At 41.8% G+C, this 22,441-nt stretch overlaps 1 protein-coding gene across 1 annotated transcript in view; it reads left to right on the forward strand.

The window, feature by feature from the left end:
- LOC138748718 (cathepsin D-like) overlaps window positions 1-17,062 on the forward strand; it is a 29,865-nt gene extending 12,803 nt beyond the window's left edge. Inside the window, exons 4-9 of the mRNA XM_069909362.1 lie at window positions 5,024-5,142; window positions 8,707-8,906; window positions 9,253-9,375; window positions 10,534-10,678; window positions 14,326-14,424; window positions 15,428-17,062. Of these exons, the coding sequence (XP_069765463.1) occupies window positions 5,024-5,142; window positions 8,707-8,906; window positions 9,253-9,375; window positions 10,534-10,678; window positions 14,326-14,424; window positions 15,428-15,589 (848 nt within the window). The 3' untranslated portion in view covers window positions 15,590-17,062. The remainder of the gene's footprint in view (window positions 1-5,023; window positions 5,143-8,706; window positions 8,907-9,252; window positions 9,376-10,533; window positions 10,679-14,325; window positions 14,425-15,427) is intronic.
- The last annotated feature ends 5,379 nt before the right edge of the window (window positions 17,063-22,441 follow it).

Consider the following 22,441-nt stretch of genomic DNA (forward strand, 5'->3'; position numbering starts at 1 on the left):
TCTCCATATTCCTTCAATTTCTTATATAATTCTTTTATTGATAGTTCTGGTTCTGTTAAGTATACTATAACATCATCTGCAAATAAACTGATTTTATATTCCTTGTCTTTTATTTTTATCCCTTTTATTTTATTTTCTGTTCTTATCAATTCTGCTAGTGGTTCTATAGCTAACGCAAACAATAAAGGTGATACTGGGCATCCCTGTCGTGTTGACCTGCTTAAGTTAAATTGCTTTGATACATGCCCATTTACTGTCACTTTCGCTAATGGTCCCTTATATAATGCTTTAATCCAATTAATATACTTCTCTGGTAAACTGAATTTTTGCAATACTTTGAACAAATAATTCCATTCTACTCTGTCAAAGGCCTTCTCTGCGTCTAAAGCAACTGCTACTGTTGGTGCTTTATTCCCTTCTACTGCATGAATTAAGTTAATAAATTTACAAATATTGTCTGTTGTGCGTCTTTTTTGGATAAATCCAGTTTGGTCTAGATTTACCATTTTCGGTACATACTCTGCTAATCTGTTTGCTAATAATTTAGCTATTATCTTATAATCTGTGTTAAGTAAAGATATTGGTCTATATGACGCTGGTGTGAGTGGATCTTTCCCTTGCTTTAGTATTACTGTAATTATTGCTGTTTTACATGAATCTGGTAAGCTTTGCGTTTTATCAATCTGGTTGATTACTTCCAAGAGGGGCGGAATTAATAAGTCTTTAAATGTTTTATAGAATTCTTTTGGGAATCCATCCTCTCCTGGTGTCTTATTATTTGGTAATTTTTTTATTATCTCTTGTATTTCTACTATTCCAAATGGCTCTGTTAATTTATTTTGTTCCTCTATTTGTAGTTTTGGTCGTTCAATTTTAGTTAGAAATTCATCTATTTTCCCTTCTTTCCCTTCGTTTTCAGTTCGGTATAATTGTTCATAGAATTCTCTAAAGTTTTCCTTAATTTCTTTTGGATTATATGTAATTTGTTTGTCTTTTTTCCTTGATGCCAATACCATTTTCTTAGCGTGTTCTGTTTTAAGCTGCCATGCTAGGATTTTGTGCGTTTTTTCACCTAGTTCATAATATTTCTGTTTTGTCTTCATTATATTTTTCTCCACCTTATATGTTTGTAGTGCTTCATATTTTATTTTTTTATCCGCCAATTCTCTTCTTTTAGTGATATCTTCCTTCATTACTAATTCTTTTTCTATATTTACTATTTCCCTTTCCAACTGCTCTGTTTCCTGATTATAGTCCTTCTTCATCTTGGTTACATAACTTATTATTTGCCCTCTAATGAATGCTTTCATTGCATCCCATAGTATAAACTTATCTTCCACTGATTCCGTATTTATTTCAAAATACATTTTAATTTGTTTTTCAATAAATTCTCTAAAATCCTGCCTTTTAAGTAACATGGGGTTTAATCTCCATCTATACATTCTTGGAGGGATGTCCTCTATCTTTACTGTCAATATTAAGGGTGAATGGTCCGATAGTATTCTAGTTTTATATTCTGTTTTTTTTTACTCTATCTTGCATACGAGCTGATAACAAAAATAGGTCTATTCTTGAGTATATTTTATGTCTAGCCGAGTAATATGAATAATCCTTTTCCTTTGGGTGTTGTTTCCTCCATATATCCAAAAGTTGCATTTCTTCCATCGATTTAATTATAAATTTGGTTACTTTGTTCTTTCTGTTAATTTTTTTCCCAGTTTTGTCCATATTTGAATCCAAATTCAGGTTGAAATCCCCTCCTATAAATATGTTCCCTTGCGTATCTGCTATCTTCAAAAAGATATCTTGCATAAACTTTTGATCTTCTTCGTTAGGTGAATATACATTGAGTAGATTCCAAAACTCCGAATATATCTGACATTTTATCATTACATATCTCCCTGCTGGATCTATTATTTCCTCTTCTATTTTAAATGGCACATTTTTACTAATTAATATAGCTACTCCTCTTGCTTTTGAATTATATGATGCTGCTGTTACGTGTCCTACCCAATCTCTCTTTAATTTCTTATGCTCCAATTCATTTAAATGTGTTTCTTGCACAAATGCTATATCAATTTTTTCTTTTTTCAGTAAATTTAGCAGTTTCTTCCTTTTAATTTGGTTATGTATTCCATTAATATTTAAAGTCATATAGTTCAACGTAGCCATTTTATACTTTGTTTATCTTCCCTTTCCGTTTCTCCATCATTACCTTTCCTTCTTATCCATTTCTGTTTTCTTGTTTTGAATCCTTTATAAGACAACATTCCTAAAACATCAAACATTTTCCTTATTCCTTATTCTCCTTATTCTCCTATTTAAAACTTCTTTAGCCCCAATCCTGAGTTGTCCTTTATCCCTTGTCGGACAACCACATCTCCCCTCTCCATTTGGATTTGCGAATTCACTCGCAAGCGTCAGCTGATTTTGCAGTGACCGTAACACCCCCCCACCTTTGTCATATGTGACAAAGGTCACTCTTTTAATTCCCTCCTTATTCCCTCTATTCCTTTTCCTTCCCTTATTAATTCTTGTCTATACTATCTATATTTTCCTCTAAATACGGATACATTCATGTATGCACATTATACATATACACACATATACCTCTTTACCCACATACATATAAATCGTGGTCATTTTTACTCTTATTACATGTCTTCATCTCTCTGTTTGTTTTGTAGTTGTTCTGCAAATTTCCTTGCTTCCTCTGGATCCGAGAATAGTTTTTTTTCCATAAGGTCGTTTTCGATGTTTTGAACTCCTTCCTCTTCTTCAGGAGTTCAAAACTTATGTCTTTTTAGTTTGCAGTCTTTTGTACTCTCGTTACACGTCTTCATCTCTCAGTCTATTTTGTAATTGTTCTGCAAATTTTCGTGCTTCCTCTGGATCCGAGAATAGTCTGTTTTGTTGTCCTGGAATAAATATTTTCAATACCGCTGGATGCTTTAGTATAAATTTATACCCTTTCTTCCATAAAATCGCCTTTGCTGTATTGAATTCCTTTCTCTTCTTCAGGAGTTCAAAACTTATATCTGGATAAATGAAGATTTTTTGCCCTTTGTACTCCAGTGGCTTATTGTCCTCTCTTACTTTTTCCATTGTTTTCTCCAGTACCTTTTCTCTTGTAGTATATCTTAGGAATTTTACTAAAACAGATCTTGGCTTTTGTTGTGATTGTGGTTTAAAGGCCAATGCTCTATGTGCCCTTTCTATTTCCATTTCTTGCTGTAGTTCTGGACATCCTAGGATCCAATCTTTTATAAACTCTCTCATATTCTTGCCTTCTTCATCTTCCTTAAGGCCCACTATCTTTATGTTATTTCTTCTGTTATAATTTTCCCACCTCACTGACAAAAGGCAAAGGAGGAAAAACCCAACACCCAACCCCAACCAACCAATTTTCCCCTGCAGCCGCTGCAACCGTGTCTGCCTGTCCCGCATCGGACTTGTCAGCCACAAACGAGCCTGCAGCTGATGTGGACTTTTACCCCCTCCATAAATCTTTGTCCGCGAAGCCAAGCCAAAGAGAATTTTCCATTATATCTATTTTCTGAGCTAACAGTTCTTGTGTCTCTTTAACTTTTTTATTAGATTCCTCTAATTTCTTTTTTAAGTCCTCTACCTCCATTTCTACTGCTGCTTCTCGTTCTTGCACCTTGTCTATTCTTTTTCCCATTTCTGATAAGGTCATATCTATTTTATTCATTTTCTCTTCTGTATTGTTTATTCTTCTTCTTAAATCATTAAATTCTTGCGCTTGCCATTCTTTAAATGACTCCATGTATTCTTTAATAAGAGAAAGTATATCCTTTATCTTGTCTTTCCCTTCTTCTTCTATTTCACTGTACTCTTCCTCTTCCTCCTCTTCTTCCTCTGTGTTGGCCATCTGTTGTTTCTTTGTTGCCCTTTTCTTCTCTTCTTTCTTGTTTTTGTTGTCTTCTATGTTCTCCTCTTGCTGCAGGTGTTCTGCAGCTGTCATTGCCGGCTGTGGAGATCGACTCCCCAGCTGGTCACCCCTCCCGTCGGTGTGTTTTTTTTTCATGCGCACCGCGCATGCGCGAGGAGTCACGCATGCGCGGTTGCCCACTTTTACTCGGCTCAACGAGCCATTTTTGTAGTCCACTTTCTACCAACCTGAGGGAGCGGGTTTCTCTCTCCACCGCGGGCCTCTTCGAACAGGTAAGGCCTTTTCCTTCATCTTCCGTTGTCTTCTCTTCCTCTCTTCTTACCGTTGGTTTCGACTTTTCTTTTTTCGTCGCCATCTTCTTTCCACCTTTATATTCACTTTACTTTGATTTTTATTTTTGTGCCTTTGTGTTTTGCTTTGTTTTTTCTGACTTTTCTGGAGAGGGCTGGAGTTCACCGTCCGGCCACTACTCCATCACGTGACTCCCCGTGGCAAGGGTTCTTGATGACAGAGACTACTGTCTCTTCTTGGATGTCCTTAATAGAGTGGAGGCTAATGCCCATGATGGTACTGGCTGAGCTCCCAACTCTCTGTAGCCTTTTCATGTTCTGTACCAGGCAGTGATGCAACCAGTCAGAATGCTGTCCGCAGTACACCTATAGAAATTTTGCAAGAGGTTTTGGTGACATACCAAAGTATTTAGTGCTTTCCTGCCTTGGAGTATTTGGCTTAGAATGTTTAACATGTGTAAAACATAAATTGAAGAGAAAATTCCTTTTAAAATAAAGGACAGTTGCAACTATATATTTTATAAATTATAAATTTAGACATTTAGCACGGTAACAGGCTTTCGGCCCATGAGCCTTTGCCATCCAATTACACCCTACAGCCCCCAGTACATACTGAACAGTGGGAGGAAACCAGAGCCCCTGGAGGAAACCCACACAGATGCAGGAAGAATGTACAAACACCGTACAGACAGCGCCGGATTTGATCCCCAGTTCCGGTCGCTGATGCTGTAACCCTACCGTCTCGATTTTAACCCCTTTTATCGCTGTTGAGGGGATGAAGATTTCAAGCTGGCCTTTTAACTGAGCCCTCTCCATTTAGGGATCCATCATAAGTACAAATCCGATGCATCCAGCACATACGTGGCGAATGGAACAAAGTTTGGTATACGTTATGGAACGGGGAGCCTAATTGGATTCCTAAGCCAGGATTCTATATCTGTAAGTAAAACTCAGAGTGGCCACAAATATTTGTTTTAAGTCGTACCATGGTGATTAAAAGTCGCATTCCTGTAAATTGGAGGAAACACACCTAATTTTCCATCGGGCACTCTCCAACCGGATGGCATTAACAGCAACTTTTCTGGTTTCTGCAAACCTAATCCCCATTCTCTTTTTATTCCCCAACCCTCTCTCTTTCTTCTCCAGCTCTCTGCCCCCTTTCCTCGCCATTCACAGAGCCATTCCTCTCCCACCCCCCCCCCGTTTGCTGATGTGCCCTCCCTTCTTTATCCTTCTATAACCTCCTGCCTGTGGGACTGTGCTCCTCCCTCCCCCCCCCCCACCATCATTTTGTTCAGACATCTGCCGACATTTTGCTCTTACCTTGATGAAGGGCTCAAGCCCGAAACGTTGGTTATGTATCTTTGCTACATAAAGAACACTGTTTGACTGCTGAGTTTCTCCAGCGTTGTGTTTTCACTTGAATCACGGTGTCTCCCAAAAAATATAAAGAAATCTAAGATGGCTATACATATGGCATCTTTGATGAAAGACCTGAATTTAGTGGAAATTTGGAGAAGATTAAATCCAACAGAGGAAGATTTTTCTTTTTATTCATTAAGACGTGATTCATTTTCCAGAATAGATTTGTTTTTAGTATCGGCACATCTACAAGCTCGAATTATTCAGGCTGAATATAAGAGCAGGATTGTGTCTGATCATTCCATGCTATTTATATCTTGTGTTGGTTCTGAAGTTATGCAATCAACTTATCGGTGGAGATTTAATGCAATGTTATTGAAAACATCTGAGTTCATTAGCTATATTAAGTAACAAATTGCTTCCTTTTTAAGTGTAAACGTTAATTCAGTGCAGAGTAATTTAATTTTGTGGGATCCTCTGAAAGCATATTTACGGGGTCAAATTATTAGTTATTCAGCAAAAGTTAAGAAACGATATTTGGCAGAAAGTTTGATGTTGGAGAGACAGCTGATTTGGAAAAAGATTTCCAAAAGAATATTACTGAGGATAAAATGGCGGCATTGGCTAAGTTGAAACTTCGTTACAATACATTGCAAACGTATCAATACAAGCGGTTGATTCAACGATCTTTTAAACGTTTCCAAATAAAACTGAGGGTTGTTTCTGATGATATTAAGAAACAAGTGCAGGTACGAACCTCCTATAAGTAAAACATTTCCTTTGCTCTGTTTTATTTGCTGTGTTTATGAATGGGCTGACTTGCTGGATAGCTCACTAGAGCAACCATTCACTGTGCCTTGATACATGACAACAGACTCGAACATGCATGGCAGTTCCGGTTCGTGTACCCGCTCTTGTCACTGGATTCTATCTTCAACCTTGAATAAATTGAGTATCCCCAGATGGTTGAGATAGAAATGTCAAGGTTCACCAGCCTGAGTAGAGAAACTGGGTGGACTTCTTGATATGAAGCTTGTTTTTTTTTTAATATATAAACCTCTCCTCTCCGTCCTCAGCAAATGGCTTCCCATCAACTGCCCTTCTCATTGGTGTACAATTGACCAACTGATTCTAACATATGGAGCAGGAGTCGGCCATCTGGTCTGTCAAGCCTGTGCCACTCTTCAGTAAGAGATTGGCTCCACGTACCTACCTGTTCCCCATAACCCTTCAATTCCCCCTGTTCTTCAAAAACCTGTGTTGGAATTTAAGCAACTGCCAGCCTCAAGCAATGAGGCAAGAAAAAGATTGAGGAAAATAAAGATTTAAAAAAAAAGAGAATAAAATAATAGGTTAAAAAAAATGCAAAATTAAAATTGTAAAAGAAAATATTCTCTGAACCAGTGGAATTTGATTGTGGTTTGTTCGTGGAAACTGTTTACATAAAACCCCTGGTATCCGGAGTCTATGGAGATTGGTAGATACCAGATCTGCAAATTTTCAAGTTGCTTGAGACTCGCCTAACTAATACAACTTTATTAAGAATAAACAGTTTAAAATACAAAAATACTGAAGTGTACTTAACACTGAATAACTTTCACTTGCAAGAATATATAAACCTTACAGAATTTTACTTTATTTTCATTCACATTATTTGAAAACATTTAACTGTTGCTGCATCTCCACGGAGCCGCCCGAGCGATGAACAATAACATTATAGGTAATGAACCCCCCCTCCCTAAATTTACAGATAAAGCCTTAATAATGTACTTATAAAGAAAAAGACTCTTGCTAAGCAGGCAGCCAGTGGTGGGTGGCATAAATCACCTCTTCATCCTGGGTGATGCCATTTTATTCACACAACTTTATTTAAATAGCTGCTATGAGTAAACCCAAGACACTTCGCTGGCTGGGTATTTCCTCTCATTTTCACCAAAGGTTTACGTGTTAATTCAGAGCACATTTACTTTTACAATTTTAAATTTAGACGTTCAGCACGGTAACAGGCCATTTTGGCCCATGAGCCCGTGCTGCCCAGTTGATATTCAACCCCCCCCCCCCCCCCCCAGAACGCTTCAAACAGTGGGAGGAAACCGGAGCCCCCGGGGAAAGCCCACACAGGCATGAGGAGAACGTACAAACTCCTTACAAACAGCGCAGGATTTTAACCCCATCCCAATCGTGCATTAACTGCTGTGCTAACTATAATTTCTCTAAAACTGATTAAAATTTTCATTTGAAAACATTTAACCATTGCTGCATCTCCAGGGAGTAATTATTGAAGTTTTTGTCTACTCTTTATTTAAATGTTTCTAATTTATTTATTTATTTTCTCTCTTTTTTTTGCCAGTTCCTTGAGGTTCCTGGAATTCTGGATAACAGGGATTTTACTGTACTTGGTTTTGTTCTTGGTGCTTTTGGTTCTCCTTTATTTCCATGCAACTTGGATCCCTACTTCCTTATTGATAGTAGTGGTCTTCCAAAGCTGAACCTCAAACCTTTGATGGGATTAATTTGGGGGCAATTGGGTTCATACTTAGAGGAACAGTATTGGAGGAGAGAGGAGTAAAAAGATGAAAGACTGCAGATGCAGGGAATGAAGTAAAAACACGATGCTGGGGAAACTCAGCAGGTCAAACAGTGTACCTTGTATAGCTTGAGCCCTTCATCAATGTATGAACAAGATGTAGGCAGATGCTTGAACTAATTGGTGGACAGGAGGGGTAGGGGCAGAGGCCCTCAGCAAGAGGACCTATGGTCCACCTCTCTCTCCTATCACCTCAGCTCTTTTCTCCCTGCCTCCCATAACCACCTCTGACCTCTTGCCTGTGAACCTCTACCCCACTCCTCCACCATTTTATTCAGGCTCCTTCCTACATTTTGCTCATATCTTGGTGGTCTCATGACCAAAATTTTGATTATGTCTCTTTACCTTTGCTACATAATACACTGTTTGTCCGGCTGACTTTCTCCAGCATGGTGTTTTTAATGTTGAACAGTGGGGAGGGATTGTAGAAAAGTTTCGAATACAGGAATGGAATTTTTTTTAAAAATTGAGATGTTGAGTGGAAATGGCAGAGTTTTCAGAAGATGGTGAATTGTCTGTGTGGAGCTCTGATCTTGGTTCACTTTGATCTCTAGATCAGCAATATGACGATACCAAAGCAGGTCTTTGCCGAGGCAGTTAAACAGCCTGGGGTGTTTTTCATTGCTGCAAAGTTTGATGGGATCCTTGGCATGGCTTACCCAGCCATTTCTGTCGACGGCGTCCTGCCTGTCTTTGACACCATGATGAAACAGAAACTGCTTGAAAGTGATGTCTTCTCATTTTACCTGAACAGGTGGGTTCTGACGGGAGTATTTTCTGTTCATTTTCCTCTCTTCCCTACATATGGATAGTGCAACATTGTGGCAGCCCCAGCAACCCGGGTTCCAAACCGGTACTGTTCATGAGGAGCGTGTGCATTCTTGCAGTGTCTGTGTGGGATTTCCTCCGGGTGCTCTGTTTTCCTCCCACGTGCCAAAGCTGTTACGAGGTTCGAAGATTGATGGATCACGTAGGTGTAGCATGGGCCCAGAAGTCATGCCATACCTCTACACTGAATTTTTAAAAGTCCTTTTCCCCAAGTTTTGCCATGTATTTTACCATTGTGCTCATTCCTGCTGTCTTCTGTTTCTTTGTTTCAGGAATCCAAGCACACAGCCAGGAGGAGAGCTGTTGCTGGGAGGCATTGACTCCAAGTTTTACACCGGCGATTTCCACTATTTGAATGTCACACGCCAGGCTTATTGGCAAATAAAAGCTGACCAGTAAGTCCAGGCTAGCTTTGGCTCTTCCTGATCACCCCTCTTGTATTTTCTTTCTCAAATTTGTTCCTTATGGGTGGTTGATGTCTTCTGTTGCCTGTACCAGCCATTCTCAACCTTTTTTTTGGCAACCCCCCCCCCTTTGGGCTCTGCTTAAAGTTTATGGGCCCTCTTCCCTGTGAAGCAGTGGTTTCTTCCATTTTTTTTCTGCCAACCACATTTAAAAAAAAAAAACCCATAAAATATTTGTGTCTCGTGAGGTGAAAAGAAAACTAGGCTTTTACATAAATAGCTGGCCTAAACTATATCTGTGGCCATCATGAGAGCTTCTCACTAGATTTGCCTCTCCTGACCTCTCATGGACGTGACACTTACTGGGGCAGAACCCTCAACTTTGCCAGAGGAAGTGGAAGAAGCAGTTACCATTACAGCATTTGTGAGGTACCTGAATGGGAAAGGTCCAGATGGGTAGAGGCCAAATTCAGAGAGCTAGCCTCCACAGATGACTTGGTCAGCATGCACAAGTTGAGCCAAAGGGCCTTTTTCTGTGCTATACGTCTCTTGATTCGGGTAGGATTATGGATCCAGGAGTTCCTTCAGAAGCCAGTGCCTCCTGGGAATTCAGTTGTACAGTAAAACACCCATAATCCATCACACAGAAGCATTAGGCTGGCAGATTTTCCAGATGATCAGATGCTTTAATTAATCAACATACGAATTTTCCAGTGAACTTGGTAAGTTTCAAAGGAGCGTGGGAAACTGAAATGGTTGATGAACACCAGAGGACATGTGTACAAAATCAAGGGAGACATCAGGGTTTTATTTGTAGAGTTGCGGGTGCTTGGAATGCCTTGCCAGGGTGGTGGTGGAGGCTGAAGCATTAGAGGCATTTAAGATACTTTTGACAGGCACATCGATGAAAGAAAGTGTTATGAGGTAGGGAGGGTTTCCATTTTTTTCTGCTAGGAATATAAAGGTCGACACAATATTGAGGGCCAAACTGGGCTGCAATATTCTATGTGATCTTTGATCAATTGGAGAGTGCATTATTGGTGTTTTGCTGTATTGAGACATTTTCTTTAATTTGATTCTGTGACAATATTCCTCTTCAATTCTCACCTATTCCTTGCTCTCTCCTCCCTCCACCCACAAACCATGAAGAATATTTGTGGGAAGTCAGCTGACCCTGTGCAAAGGCGGTTGCCAGGCGATAGTGGATACAGGAACATCACTCATTGTTGGGCCTGTGGAAGAAATTAAAGCCCTGCAGAAGGCCATTGGTGCAATTCCCCTCATTATGGGAGAGGTATGTGGAGCCTTTTTTTTTAAATGGACAACGAGCAGGAGCAGCTGGTGTCCAGTATCAGTGCTTCGCAGGAGTATTATTAGAGAAATTCTGTTTACTGTGGGGCAAACTCCAGGACTGAAATTCTATTGCAATCTCCACTAAACTGCAGTTATAACCCCTCTCCATCCCTTTTCCCCTGGTCTTCCCCAGACGACGTTTTCCAGACCTCACTGACTGTGCTTGCTTGGGCCGCAGTTTAATCTTGACATTCCCGCCCGTTTTCATTTTTTTAAAATCCCATTGTAGTCCCGCCGCAGAATATCTGCATCCTCCTCCACCAGAACTCTCAGCTCTTGACAGTCCTGTTCGGCTCCAAATCAGTGCTTTGGTGGCTGTGGGCCAACCTCCACAATATTTACTGTATTCTGGAACCAAGCAAATATTCCCAAGTATATTAATATGAGATCTTTATGTATATATGTGATTACTATACGCTGTGTATTGTGGGCATATGCTTGTGCTCTGTGGTCCGGAGAAACGCTGTCTCATCTGGTTGTATATGTACAGCCAGATGATGATGAACTCAATCAGTGTATGGGACTTTCCAGCCCACAAGCCCGTGCCGCCCCATTACACCCAATTGATCTACAGCTCAAGTACATTTTGAACAGTGGTAGAAAACCAGAGCACCCCACACAGACACTGGAAGAGAAAGTACAAACTCCTTACCGACAATGCGGGATTCGAACCCGGATCGCTGACACTGTAACAGCTTTGCGCCAGCCGCAGCACTAACCATGCCACCCTGCCATACAACATCTCTTCATATGGGATTCCTTTAAAGAACTCTGATCCAGCCGCAAATCACTTGCTCAGATAACCTTGCGTGACACGGTTACCTGTTTTTGGATTGCAAATGCTCCTGGGATTTGCACCCAAGGTTATTTCTATTAAAGATGATGTCAAGTTCAATCTTGTCATCTGATTGTACACGTACAACCTGAAGAAACAGTGCATCTCCGGACCATAGTACGTATATACACACACACACACTATGCATAAATGACATGTATACATAGCGATCCAAAATAAATGTAAAGAAAAATAATTTGCAAGTTTCCAGATTGCCTGGCAGTCCTGGTTTTTATTTATAATTGATCATTTATGTGGCTTCACATAAACTTTGGGTGGCCACAGAGAATGACATTGTCAATCAAATTATTCTTCAAATGTCTCTGTTGTAGTCTTGGAAATGACCACAGCAAACTCTAAAACCAGTGACTTGATAATGATGGTGTTGAAAGGCTGATAAAATGCAAATCTTTTGTGTGGGAAATTTTAGTAACCTGAAAAAGTCCCATACATTGATTGAGTTCATTATCATCTGACTGTACATAAACAACCAGATGAGACAGCGTTTCTCCAGATCACAGAGCATTATGCCCATAATACACAGCACGTAGTAATCACATATATACATAAAGATCTTATTTTAAGTATAAATATGTTGGGATTTTGCTTGGTTACGGGATACAGTAAAACCCCTGGCATCTGGCACTTATGGGCATGAGTAGATGTTGGATAAGTGAATTTTCCAGTTGTTTGAGATTGCATTTGGTGTGATTGGTGAACTAAGAGCAAGGTGTGCCAATTTTAAACTTCTGTACTTTTTTTTGGTCTGTTTTTAATTTTTTTGCTGGTGGTTTGAGGCTGCCGATTGCTGGAATTCTGGATGACGGCATTTACTGTACTTTTTCTCAATCTTTCAGGCTGAGGGAAGAAGCTATTCCCCAGCCTGGCAGTCCTGATGTTGATGTTCCTGCACCTCCTTGACGGCAGTAGATCAATGGTCCTGTGTGCTAGATGGAAAGGGTCCTCCATAATACTTTGAGTCCTATTTAAGCTCCAAGTAAATGTCGTCAGTAGTGGGAAGGGAAACCCCAGTATTTTTGCAGCTGTTTTGTGGATCCTCTGCATAGCATTAGATTGGAAGTCAATACAATTACTCTACCAGACAATGAAGCCAAACAGGACACTCTCAATTGACAGGTTACTGGTGTGGTTTCCTGGCAAGGAATTGTCCATACAGAGTGAGGATGGAGAAGGTCCGCTGCTAAAAGGAAGAGGCCTCAATAATATCCTTAGACTGGTGGTCTTGAAGACTGCGGGTTCAAATCCCACCGTAATGAAAGGCTTGGTGAAGGAAAAAAAATCTAAGTTCAATCCCTTTCAGATTGGTATCTGGCTACCTCACCAATGGTCTTTTGGGGATGCCAAGCAAGGTAACTGCTCCTGCTCCTTATTAATTGGACAACAAATTCTGGTGACACTTCTGTTTGAAAGTTTTAACCTAAACCATGTAGTCCTGCTCCAAGAAGCAAGTCATTCGGCCCCGTGCCCCTGCCTTTCCTCAAATTATGGCTGATGTTCCTTAATGTCAAAAATCTGTACCCCTATTGAGTTAAACAAAAAAAAAAGATGCTGAGGTCAAGGGGGATCAGTGCTGGGGAAACTCAGCATCCATTGGACGTAATCTTTTGGGCTCTTATTCCTGGCAAAGGTCCCACACCCTAAACATTGGCTACCCTTTTACTTCCTATGGATGCTACGTGACCTGCTGAGTTTCTCCAGCACATTGGTCTATTATCTTTGACAAACAGTCTTCTTCAGTTGAGAATTCTAAAGATTTACAATCCCCTGGGTCAAGATATCTATTCTCATCTTGCCCCTTGATGGCTGACTCTTATTTTCACTGACTTCCTTATACCCCACCCCTTCACCACTGTCCTGACCACCACAGCAGGAATATTGGCATTCAAGATCATCTCTCATTTTTCTAGAGAACACAAGAGTGTTGGCTGGTGTTGCATTATGTCTTTACCTCCTGTAACCAGCCCACTTTCCCAGAAATCAATGAACCTGAGCACAGAAATCCAGACAGCCTCTTCGAAGTGAGAAGGCAGTATTTTATATTCCACTTAGTTAAACCAAGTGTTGCTTGCTGAAGTGTGTAAATGCTGGAAGAGCACAAGAGATCTCGCAGCATCCACAGGAGGTGAAGATGTATTACCGACGTTTTGGGCTTGAGCCCCTCCTCAAGGTATGTGCTAACCATGCTGTCCTTGGATTGAGAGATCCTGCTGGTACTTCTGCACAGTGAAATTTCTTAAACATTCAATTTCCAGAGCAACGTAGAACTATAAGCTTGTACCTTAAAGGGCTCAGGCTGAAACGTCAGTAATATCTTGTCCTCCTCTGGATGCTGCAGGACCAGCTGAGTTCCTCCAGCATTTGTGTGTGTTTTACGACAATCACTGCATCTGCAGACTTCGCTCCTGAAGTGAATCCCGTTGAAGATAATTTCACTCTTGGCCAATACTTCTTGACAAGGAGGGTCAGAACAGTGAAGATGGAGGACACGTGACTCTCCCAGACAGTGTCTTTCATTATCCTAATCAACCTTCATTCCTCAGTTAATCCAGAAGCAGCAATTGATCATTATCTACTTTGCTGCTTCTGAGAGCTGGCCGTGTTCGGTGGTTTTTGTACGCTGCTACAGTGACTAAATTTATAAAATGCTTTGGAATGCCTCTGTAAGCACAAGATGCTCTTTGTGGCTGCGGTGAAAGTTTACATTAAATCTTTTGTCATCTTGGTGCCAACAGTATATGATCGACTGTGCAAAAATTCCGTCTCTCCCCGATATCACCTTCACGCTGGGAGGCAAGAGATTCTCGCTGACTGGGAAGGAGTATGTGATGCAGGTGAAACAGATTGATTTTTTTTTTTCCTCCTTGCTGATTAAGATGAGCTTTGGGAGTGGGACACGTTCCATTTCTAGCAGTCTCTTCCCAGATTATCTTATTAAAGGGTAAGTAAGGTGCCTGAGCAGGTTACTATTAAATTTAGGCATGCAGCACTGTAACAGGCCCTTTTGGCCCTTGAGCCCATGCTGCCAATTGACTTACAACCCCTGTATGTTTTGAAGGATTGGAGGAAACCCTCGCAGAGGGCGAACATACAAACTCCTTACAGAAAGCGCCAGATTCGTACCCCAAACGCTGACACCGTAACAGTGTTGGGCTAACCGTGCCACCCTTAGATTGAGAGATCCTGTTCATATTGCTGCACAGTAAAATTCCCTAAACATTTCCTGTCCGCAGCAGTGCGGACCTGTGAGCAACCTTAAAGGTTTGATCGCCGAGTCTTGAGAGGTCATTGACCTGAAACGTTCTGTTTCTCTCTCCACAAATGCTGACCGGTTGGTGTCACTCAGCATGTTTTATTATATACTAAAACCCCCAGTATCTGGCACCTTTAGGGATTGGTAGATGCCAGATAAATGAATTTTCCAGTTATGATTGGTGAACTAATAGAGAGGTGTGCCAATTTAAACCCGTATTTTTTTGCTTATTTATTTTCTATGATTTTTTTTTTTGCTGTTGAATTCCAGATAACAGGGGTTTTACTATAAAGCAGATTTCTACCATCTGCAGTATTTTGAATCTTGGTCACACCTCATGACCTATTCTAAACCCCCCAAGGTATGATCTGGATTGTAAGTTTAGTGCTAAAGTGCCAACGTCCATTTTTGGCTTTATAATACCCTGATCTCTGTAAAGGGTCTGAGGGCGACATGGTAGTCGGATAGTTTGGATTCGATCTGCTGTGATCGGATTCCTAATATCAGGCCACTCGTTGTGGTTATTAGTGTATGGTTAATTTCTGAACTTCACCCTAACCTTTGGCTGTTTCTTTGTTCTGCAGGTCACCAAGTTTGGAAGAACCTTGTGCCTCAGTGGTTTCATGGGCATGGACATCCCACCTCCAGCTGGACCTCTCTGGATCTTGGGCGATGTCTTTATCGGTCGCTATTATACTGTCTTTGACCGTGCCAACAACCGCGTGGGCTTCGCTTTAGCCGTGTAGTGTTCTCCGAAACAAAAGAAGCGGAGAAGGCTCCTGAATCAGAGATCCTGCTTTCCTTGTGCGCTCCTGATTTTAGACCACCTCAGACTCTGCCCCAACAGACACCCTTCTCTCCGTCCTTGACCCTTCCCCCTCTATGTAGATCAGGTGACTTATTGGCCATTGATCCCTTGGTTACCACTGATGGGTAAACCCAGGAGACCATACTTCATTTTAGTGCTTGACAATGAAGGCACTTTTGGATAAATGTGCTCCTGTCATGTAAAACTCCACTCCTGCTCCCTCCCGGAACTCTCCTCATCCCATCTTGTTCAGGGTGGGTTTGAACCATTGTGAGTTGAGGCATTTGATGGTCTCTTGTCTTCCTCCATCTACACTACTTTATACTCAGAAAATGTTAACCTTGAGTGACTTGCCTGATGATGCCAGGGTTGTGAATGCACCCAATCATTTGCTCTGTTTAGCTCAGACAGATGTTGTTCGGAGGTGAGTGTTTAGCTCTGATTGTTAGACTGATTTCTTGGTATCTAGACTGTGCCCATTTTATTCTTTCTCAGATGATTTTTTTCCCCAGATGAGGTCATGGCCAATTAAAGGGATCTCCACTGTGAATTTATAGGGGTTTGAGGCAAAGAGAAATGTTTAATAGTGATATTATAGCCTTGTACCTTCTACCTGCCATGTAGACGTGGAATTTCCTAATTTTGTGGGTTCCAAAACAAAGGTTAAAATATCAGGCAGGTATCTCCTTTACACACTCCGAAAATAAATTAATATTTTCTAAAGGATGAAAACAAAATTAATTTTGACGTGGTAAATTCTTTAAAAAAAAAAAAATCCAGGGCCTCCAATATTCCGCAGTGTCCTCTACTTCTGGGACAGAAGACTATGTCCCACTTTGTACAGCAGCTGCTTTTTCCCTCTCATTGACAGCTGTTTGTGTTTTGGGAGAGATTGTAATAGAATTTAGTGTAATATCAAGGACCTTGTGGTGGAAGTTTTCAATTAGTAATGGAATTGTTATGAATCAGTTGAACCTGTGGTGGAAAGGTTGCAGCACTTCCCTTGCAGCAGCCTAACAAAAAAGAGCAAAGTTGAGCAAGGACAGCCATTCAACCTGACAAGTCGATGCTAGTGCATCAGTCTCTTCTCACATCTCCATCTTGCTCTGTCACTACATAACCTCCCTCTCCATTGTATCCAATTTTGCTTGTACCCAATAGGAGTGAGTTCTACAATCTCTTCACCCAAGATGGAGGTTTCTCTTCAATTCCCATTGGAGATTTTTGCAATAGAGTTTTTCCTCTTTGTATCTCCCTTGCATTAAAAAACCTTTGCTTAGAATCTTTAAACCCTTTGTATTGACTACTATCCGTGGAGAATAGCCTAAGATTCTCAATTTAAAAAAAAATGGCTGCTTGTATTTAAAGTTTAAAAAAAAATAAAATGAAATTTGTTCTTGTGTTCAGTGAATTTGTTTATATTGAATGTATTGTAAGTGTGAATTAGGTGGTTCACTGCAGGTTGCAGCATAGATTTGGCAAGATGCAAAATATTAGCCTAGGTCAGAGGTGGCCAAACTGCAGCTCGCGAGCCACATGCACCTCTTTAACATGAGGTTCGCGGAGGTATTTTGGCTGGGTCGTGTGAGTGGGTGTGGCATGTGATTGCGCAGTGTGGTGGGCAGTGGCATTAGCAAGTGTGATCAGGGAGCCCTCCCGTCTCAGCCCGCGACACCCTGACTTCAGATCTTTGCCCCGGCCCCCTGCCCGTCGCCCCGAATATGGGCTTACCATTCAGTCCTGGCTGGCTGCTCATCCAAGCTCCTGAAGCCTCGATCAACTCCGGTACTTTCAAAGGTTGTATGTGTGTAATGGTCGACCCCCTAAATTTTCCCCTGAAAATTGGTCCACAAAATTAATTTATTACACAAGTGTATTTGTACATTTTTATTATTGAAATGATACAAATTAGCAGTTTAAACAATGCATACATGAATAAATTATTACATGCATGTATTTTTGCTTAAATTATGGTAACAATGTCCATGTAAGTGTAAAAATGTTTAATTTTTTTCATGTCTTGTGGCTCTCAAACATCTGAAGTTTATCATACAAGGCTCCTGTGTTGAGCATATTTGAGCCACCCCTGGCCTAAGTAGTGGGTAATGGCTGCCTCTTTATAGGGAGGGAAAAGGGGCAACTTGTGAATATGTCCATAAAATGACTGGAACAGGACAATACTTCAAGGACTGACTATACTAAAGGAATGTCTGAATGTAACTGACTCATCCTTCCCCTGTTCTCTGCACCTCCTAATAGCTAATGCTGACACGTGGATTCCTTGTCATCAGAAATGCTTCCTGTGGCTAATCGAGAGTTTAAATTGATCCAGACTTCCAATACGAAACACCCCAGAGACCTGATGTTCTCAGAAGGTTTTGTCACGGTGAGGAATGATTGCACTGAAAGAACTGGGTTCTTCTGCAATGTCCCTTAAGTGCCCTTGAAGATCAAGAGCTGGTTATATTCTGCCTTTAAACAAACCAGTCGTACAAGTCCAGAATGAAGAACCGGGGCCTTAAAATTTGAGCTATGTTATCAAACAATGGGAAGCTTTTTTGTAAGGGGGTGGAAATCCGAATAGCCCTCAGGAAAATTGATCCTGAGAATTGGGAGGGAAGGAAGGTCATTGGCAAGGCAGCTGAAGAATGATGTGGCCTGAGGAATGCCTGGGGCTGAAACACTTGTGGGCACCAAAGGTTATGGGGAGAAGCCAGTTAGAGGGGTAAAATGGACTGAATAGCCCATTTCTGCCTTCAACAACCACATCCCATCTTCCTTTTGTGAGATATGCTAACCAGAATGCATCACTGGTTGATTAGAATCCCACCTCCGATAGTTTTTCAAAAATATGGACATCATTAATTATGTAAGCACCTATCTGTGTGAAAGTAAGGGGAGAAAATTCAAAATTCCTAGATGCCAACAGACTTGGAAATCCTCGTGCAGGATACCCTAAAGGCTAACCTCCAGGTTGAGTTGGTGATGAAGACAGCGAGCGCAATGTTGGCGCTCATTTCTAGAGGAATAGCTTATAAGAGCAGGGACGTAATGTTGAAACTCTATAACAATGGTTCTCAACTTTCCCTTCCCACTCACCGACCACTTTAAGCAATCAGACTGCTCAAACTACAGGGGAATCACGTTGCTCTCCATTGCAGGCAAAATCTTCGCTAGGATTCTACTAAATAGAATAATACCTAGTGTCGCCGAGAATATTCTCCCAGAATCACAGTGCGGCTTTCGCGCAAACAGAGGAACTACTGACATGGTCTTTGCCCTCAGACAGCTCCAAGAAAAGTGCAGAGAACAAAACAAAGGACTCTACATCACCTTTGTTGACCTCACCAAAGCCTTCGACACCGTGAGCAGGAAAGGGCTTTGGCAAATACTAGAGCGCATCGGATGTCCCCCAAAGTTCCTCAACATGATTATCCAACTGCACGAAAACCAACAAGGTCGGGTCAGATACAGCAATGAGCTCTCTGAACCCTTCTCCATTAACAATGGCGTGAAGCAAGGCTGTGTTCTGGCACCAACCCTCTTTTCAATCTTCTTCAGCATGATGCTGAACCAAGCCATGAAAGACCCCAACAATGAAGACGCTGTTTACATCCGGTACCGCACGGATGGCAGTCTCTTCAATCTGAGGCGCCTGCAAGCTCACAGCAAGACACAAGAGAAACTTGTCCGTGAACTACTCTTTGCAGACGATGCCGCTTTAGTTGCCCATTCAGAGCCAGCTCTTCAGCGCTTGACGTCCTGCTTTGCGGAAACTGCCAAAATGTTTGGCCTGGAAGTCAGCCTGAAGAAAACTGAGGTCCTCCATCAGCCAGCTCCCCACCATGACTACCAGCCCCCCCACATCTCCATCGGGCACACAAAACTCAAAACGGTCAACCAGTTTACCTATCTCGGCTGCACCATTTCATCAGATGCAAGGATCGACAATGAGATAGACAACAGACTCGCCAAGGCAAATAGTGCCTTTGGAAGACTACACAAAAGAGTCTGGAAAAACAACCAACTGAAAAACCTCAAAGATAAGCGTATACAGAGCCGTTGTCATACCCACACTCCTGTTCGGCTCCGAATCATGGGTCCTCTACCGGCATCACCTACGGCTCCTAGAACGCTTCCACCAGCGTTGTCTCCGCTCCATCCTCAACATCCATTGGAGCGCTTTCATCCCTAACGTCGAAGTACTCGAGATGGCAGAGGTCGACAGCATCGAGTCCACGCTGCTGAAGATCCAGCTGCGCTGGATGGGTCACGTCTCCAGAATGGATGACCATCGCCTTCCCAAGATCGTGTTATATGGCGAGCTCTCCACTGGCCACCGTGACAGAGGTGCACCAAAGAAAAGGTACAAGGACTGCCTAAAGAAATCTCTTGGTGCCTGCCACATTGACCACCGCCAGTGGGCTGATCTCGCCTCAAACCGTGCATCTTGGCGCCTCACAGTTTGGCGGGCAGCAACCTCCTTTGAAGAAGACCGCAGAGCCCACCTCACTGACAAAAGGCAAAGGAGGAAAAACCCAACACCCAACCCCAACCAACCAATTTTCCCCTGCAGCCGCTGCAACCGTGTCTGCCTGTCCCGCGTCGGACTTGTCAGCCACAAACGAGCCTGCAGCTGACGTGGACTTTTACCCCCTCCATAAATCTTTGTCCGCGAAGCCAAGCCAAAGAAGACTAATGGCAAATTGGTACATGAGTGGAAAGAGGTTGAGACCCACTGCTGCCTGCTGCATAATGTACTGCTGAGAGAACTGTGTACACAGTTTGGGGTGTCTTATTTGTGAAAAGATGTGTTGGAGAGGGCTGAGAGAAGATTTACTAGAATGATACCAGGAATGAAAGGGTTAACATATGAGTAATGTTTGTTGGCTCCTGGACTGAACCCGTAGTACAGAAGGATGGGGGGTGGGGGTGGGTAGATGTGGCAAGGATGTTTCCCATGATTCTCGGTTAAGATGGTAGAACCTCAGGATAAAAGGGCGTCAATTTAAAACAGATGCGGCAAAATTTCTTTAGTCAGTGTCGCGAGTCTGTGGAACCTGTTGTCACAGGCGGCAGTGGAAGTGAGGGGTAGTTAAGGCAGAGATTAACAGGAATTTGATCGAGTCAGGGCATCGAGGGATATGAGGAGGAAGCCAGGGAGTGAGGCTGAGTTGGAGGATGGATCAGCTCATGATTGCCAATGGGCCTACTTCTGCTCCGATATCTCGGGATCCCCAATTATACCCTGGGTATAAGAGGCGATTTCGAGTCAATCAAATTCATAGGTCTGGAGTCGTGGACCAAGCAAGGATGACATGTCTTGGAAAGCTTTAGTGGATATTTTTATGACAAACCAGTGCATTTATGATCACCATCAGTAAGACTAACATTTTATAAAATTCAAAATTGATTTAATGATTTGAACTTAAACTCCCCAGTTCTCGGTGACATTCAAACACATTGGTCTAAGATTCTGGCCAACGGCCTAGTAACTTAATTGCGATGCTATCAAACTCATTTCCTTTAATCAAAGAGACCAGTAGCTGGTTTCGTTTTTTCACTCTTATTCTCTGCATTTTTCCATAGGTGGATTAGTAAGCAGGAATTCCATGAGTTGATTCCTCTATTGTGCGTCAACCTCCAATTACTTAACTGTAACTATTTTAAGTAGGCTTCTTGTCATTTTACTCCCTTGGTGAAGCCAGAACTTGCTTTGTTTTAATTCTCTGCTTGTTTACACACTCAACCATCATTGTAAAAACTGACAGCTGAAATGTGTGCTGCACTGGGCCTTTGGGAATTGCACTGCGGGTACAATATCTTCCACCTCGAGGCGAGGCCTCTTTGAAATTTAAACGATAAAATTAATTTTATTGGGAATGTGACTTACCTGGTGGGTAAGTCCATCTAAAGTAAAGGTCAGTGGATGGAAGGACAGGATCCAAGGATGAATGGGCCTCGTGATCTTTCATCTCGTAAATGGACAGGATGAAAAATGGGTCCCAGTGTTTAAAGCCCACACATCCCTCCCACTTCTATCAAACATTCTACTTTATTCATGATGTGTACAGTAAATGCAATATATCCCTACATTCATTGTACCATCAGTTCAATACAGTGTGCCTGCTTCACCAGGGCACTCGTGAGGCTGTTCCTCAGGGGGAAGCTCCTTACTGCCCAGTGGTGGGAGGACCTGAGACAGTCATCCATCCCTGTAAGAGCCTTTGTGATGACCTCTTGTCTTTAGAAACACTGGATAACAAACATTTTGCTTCCTGAACACTTCTGGGTGTATTTTATGGATTTTGAGCTGCTGATAGAAATCTATCAAGTGCCGCTTTTTAGATGGATCTTATTTTTGTCATATTTTCAATCTGCTTCAATCATACAAAGCCGTGAAGTGCAACGTGTCATTGAAAATTCATTTTCTGCATTGCACTTGGACGTCTTCCCTGCTGATCGGTGACGAACGGGGTGAAAGGTTTCACCGGGACATTGCGACCTGGTGATCACAACATACGGGTTATCAAAGAAATACAAATCGAGCCATAATAAACAATGAGCGAGACACCAGTCTCTCACTGTCATACAGTGCAACTGGATGAAACAATATTCTTTGGCCCTCAGAGTAAAAACATACACACATATATAGATAGACATAGCACATAGACACTGTCCTCCATAATGTTTTGGACAAAGACCATTCCCCCCCCCCCCCTTTTAATTGTCCCTGGGTTCCACAGTTTTCAATTTGTAATCACACAATTCATGAGTAATTGAAGTGCCC

This window comes from Narcine bancroftii, chromosome 13 (genome assembly GCF_036971445.1).
Source record: "Narcine bancroftii isolate sNarBan1 chromosome 13, sNarBan1.hap1, whole genome shotgun sequence".
NCBI classification, from domain to species: domain Eukaryota; kingdom Metazoa; phylum Chordata; class Chondrichthyes; order Torpediniformes; family Narcinidae; genus Narcine; species Narcine bancroftii.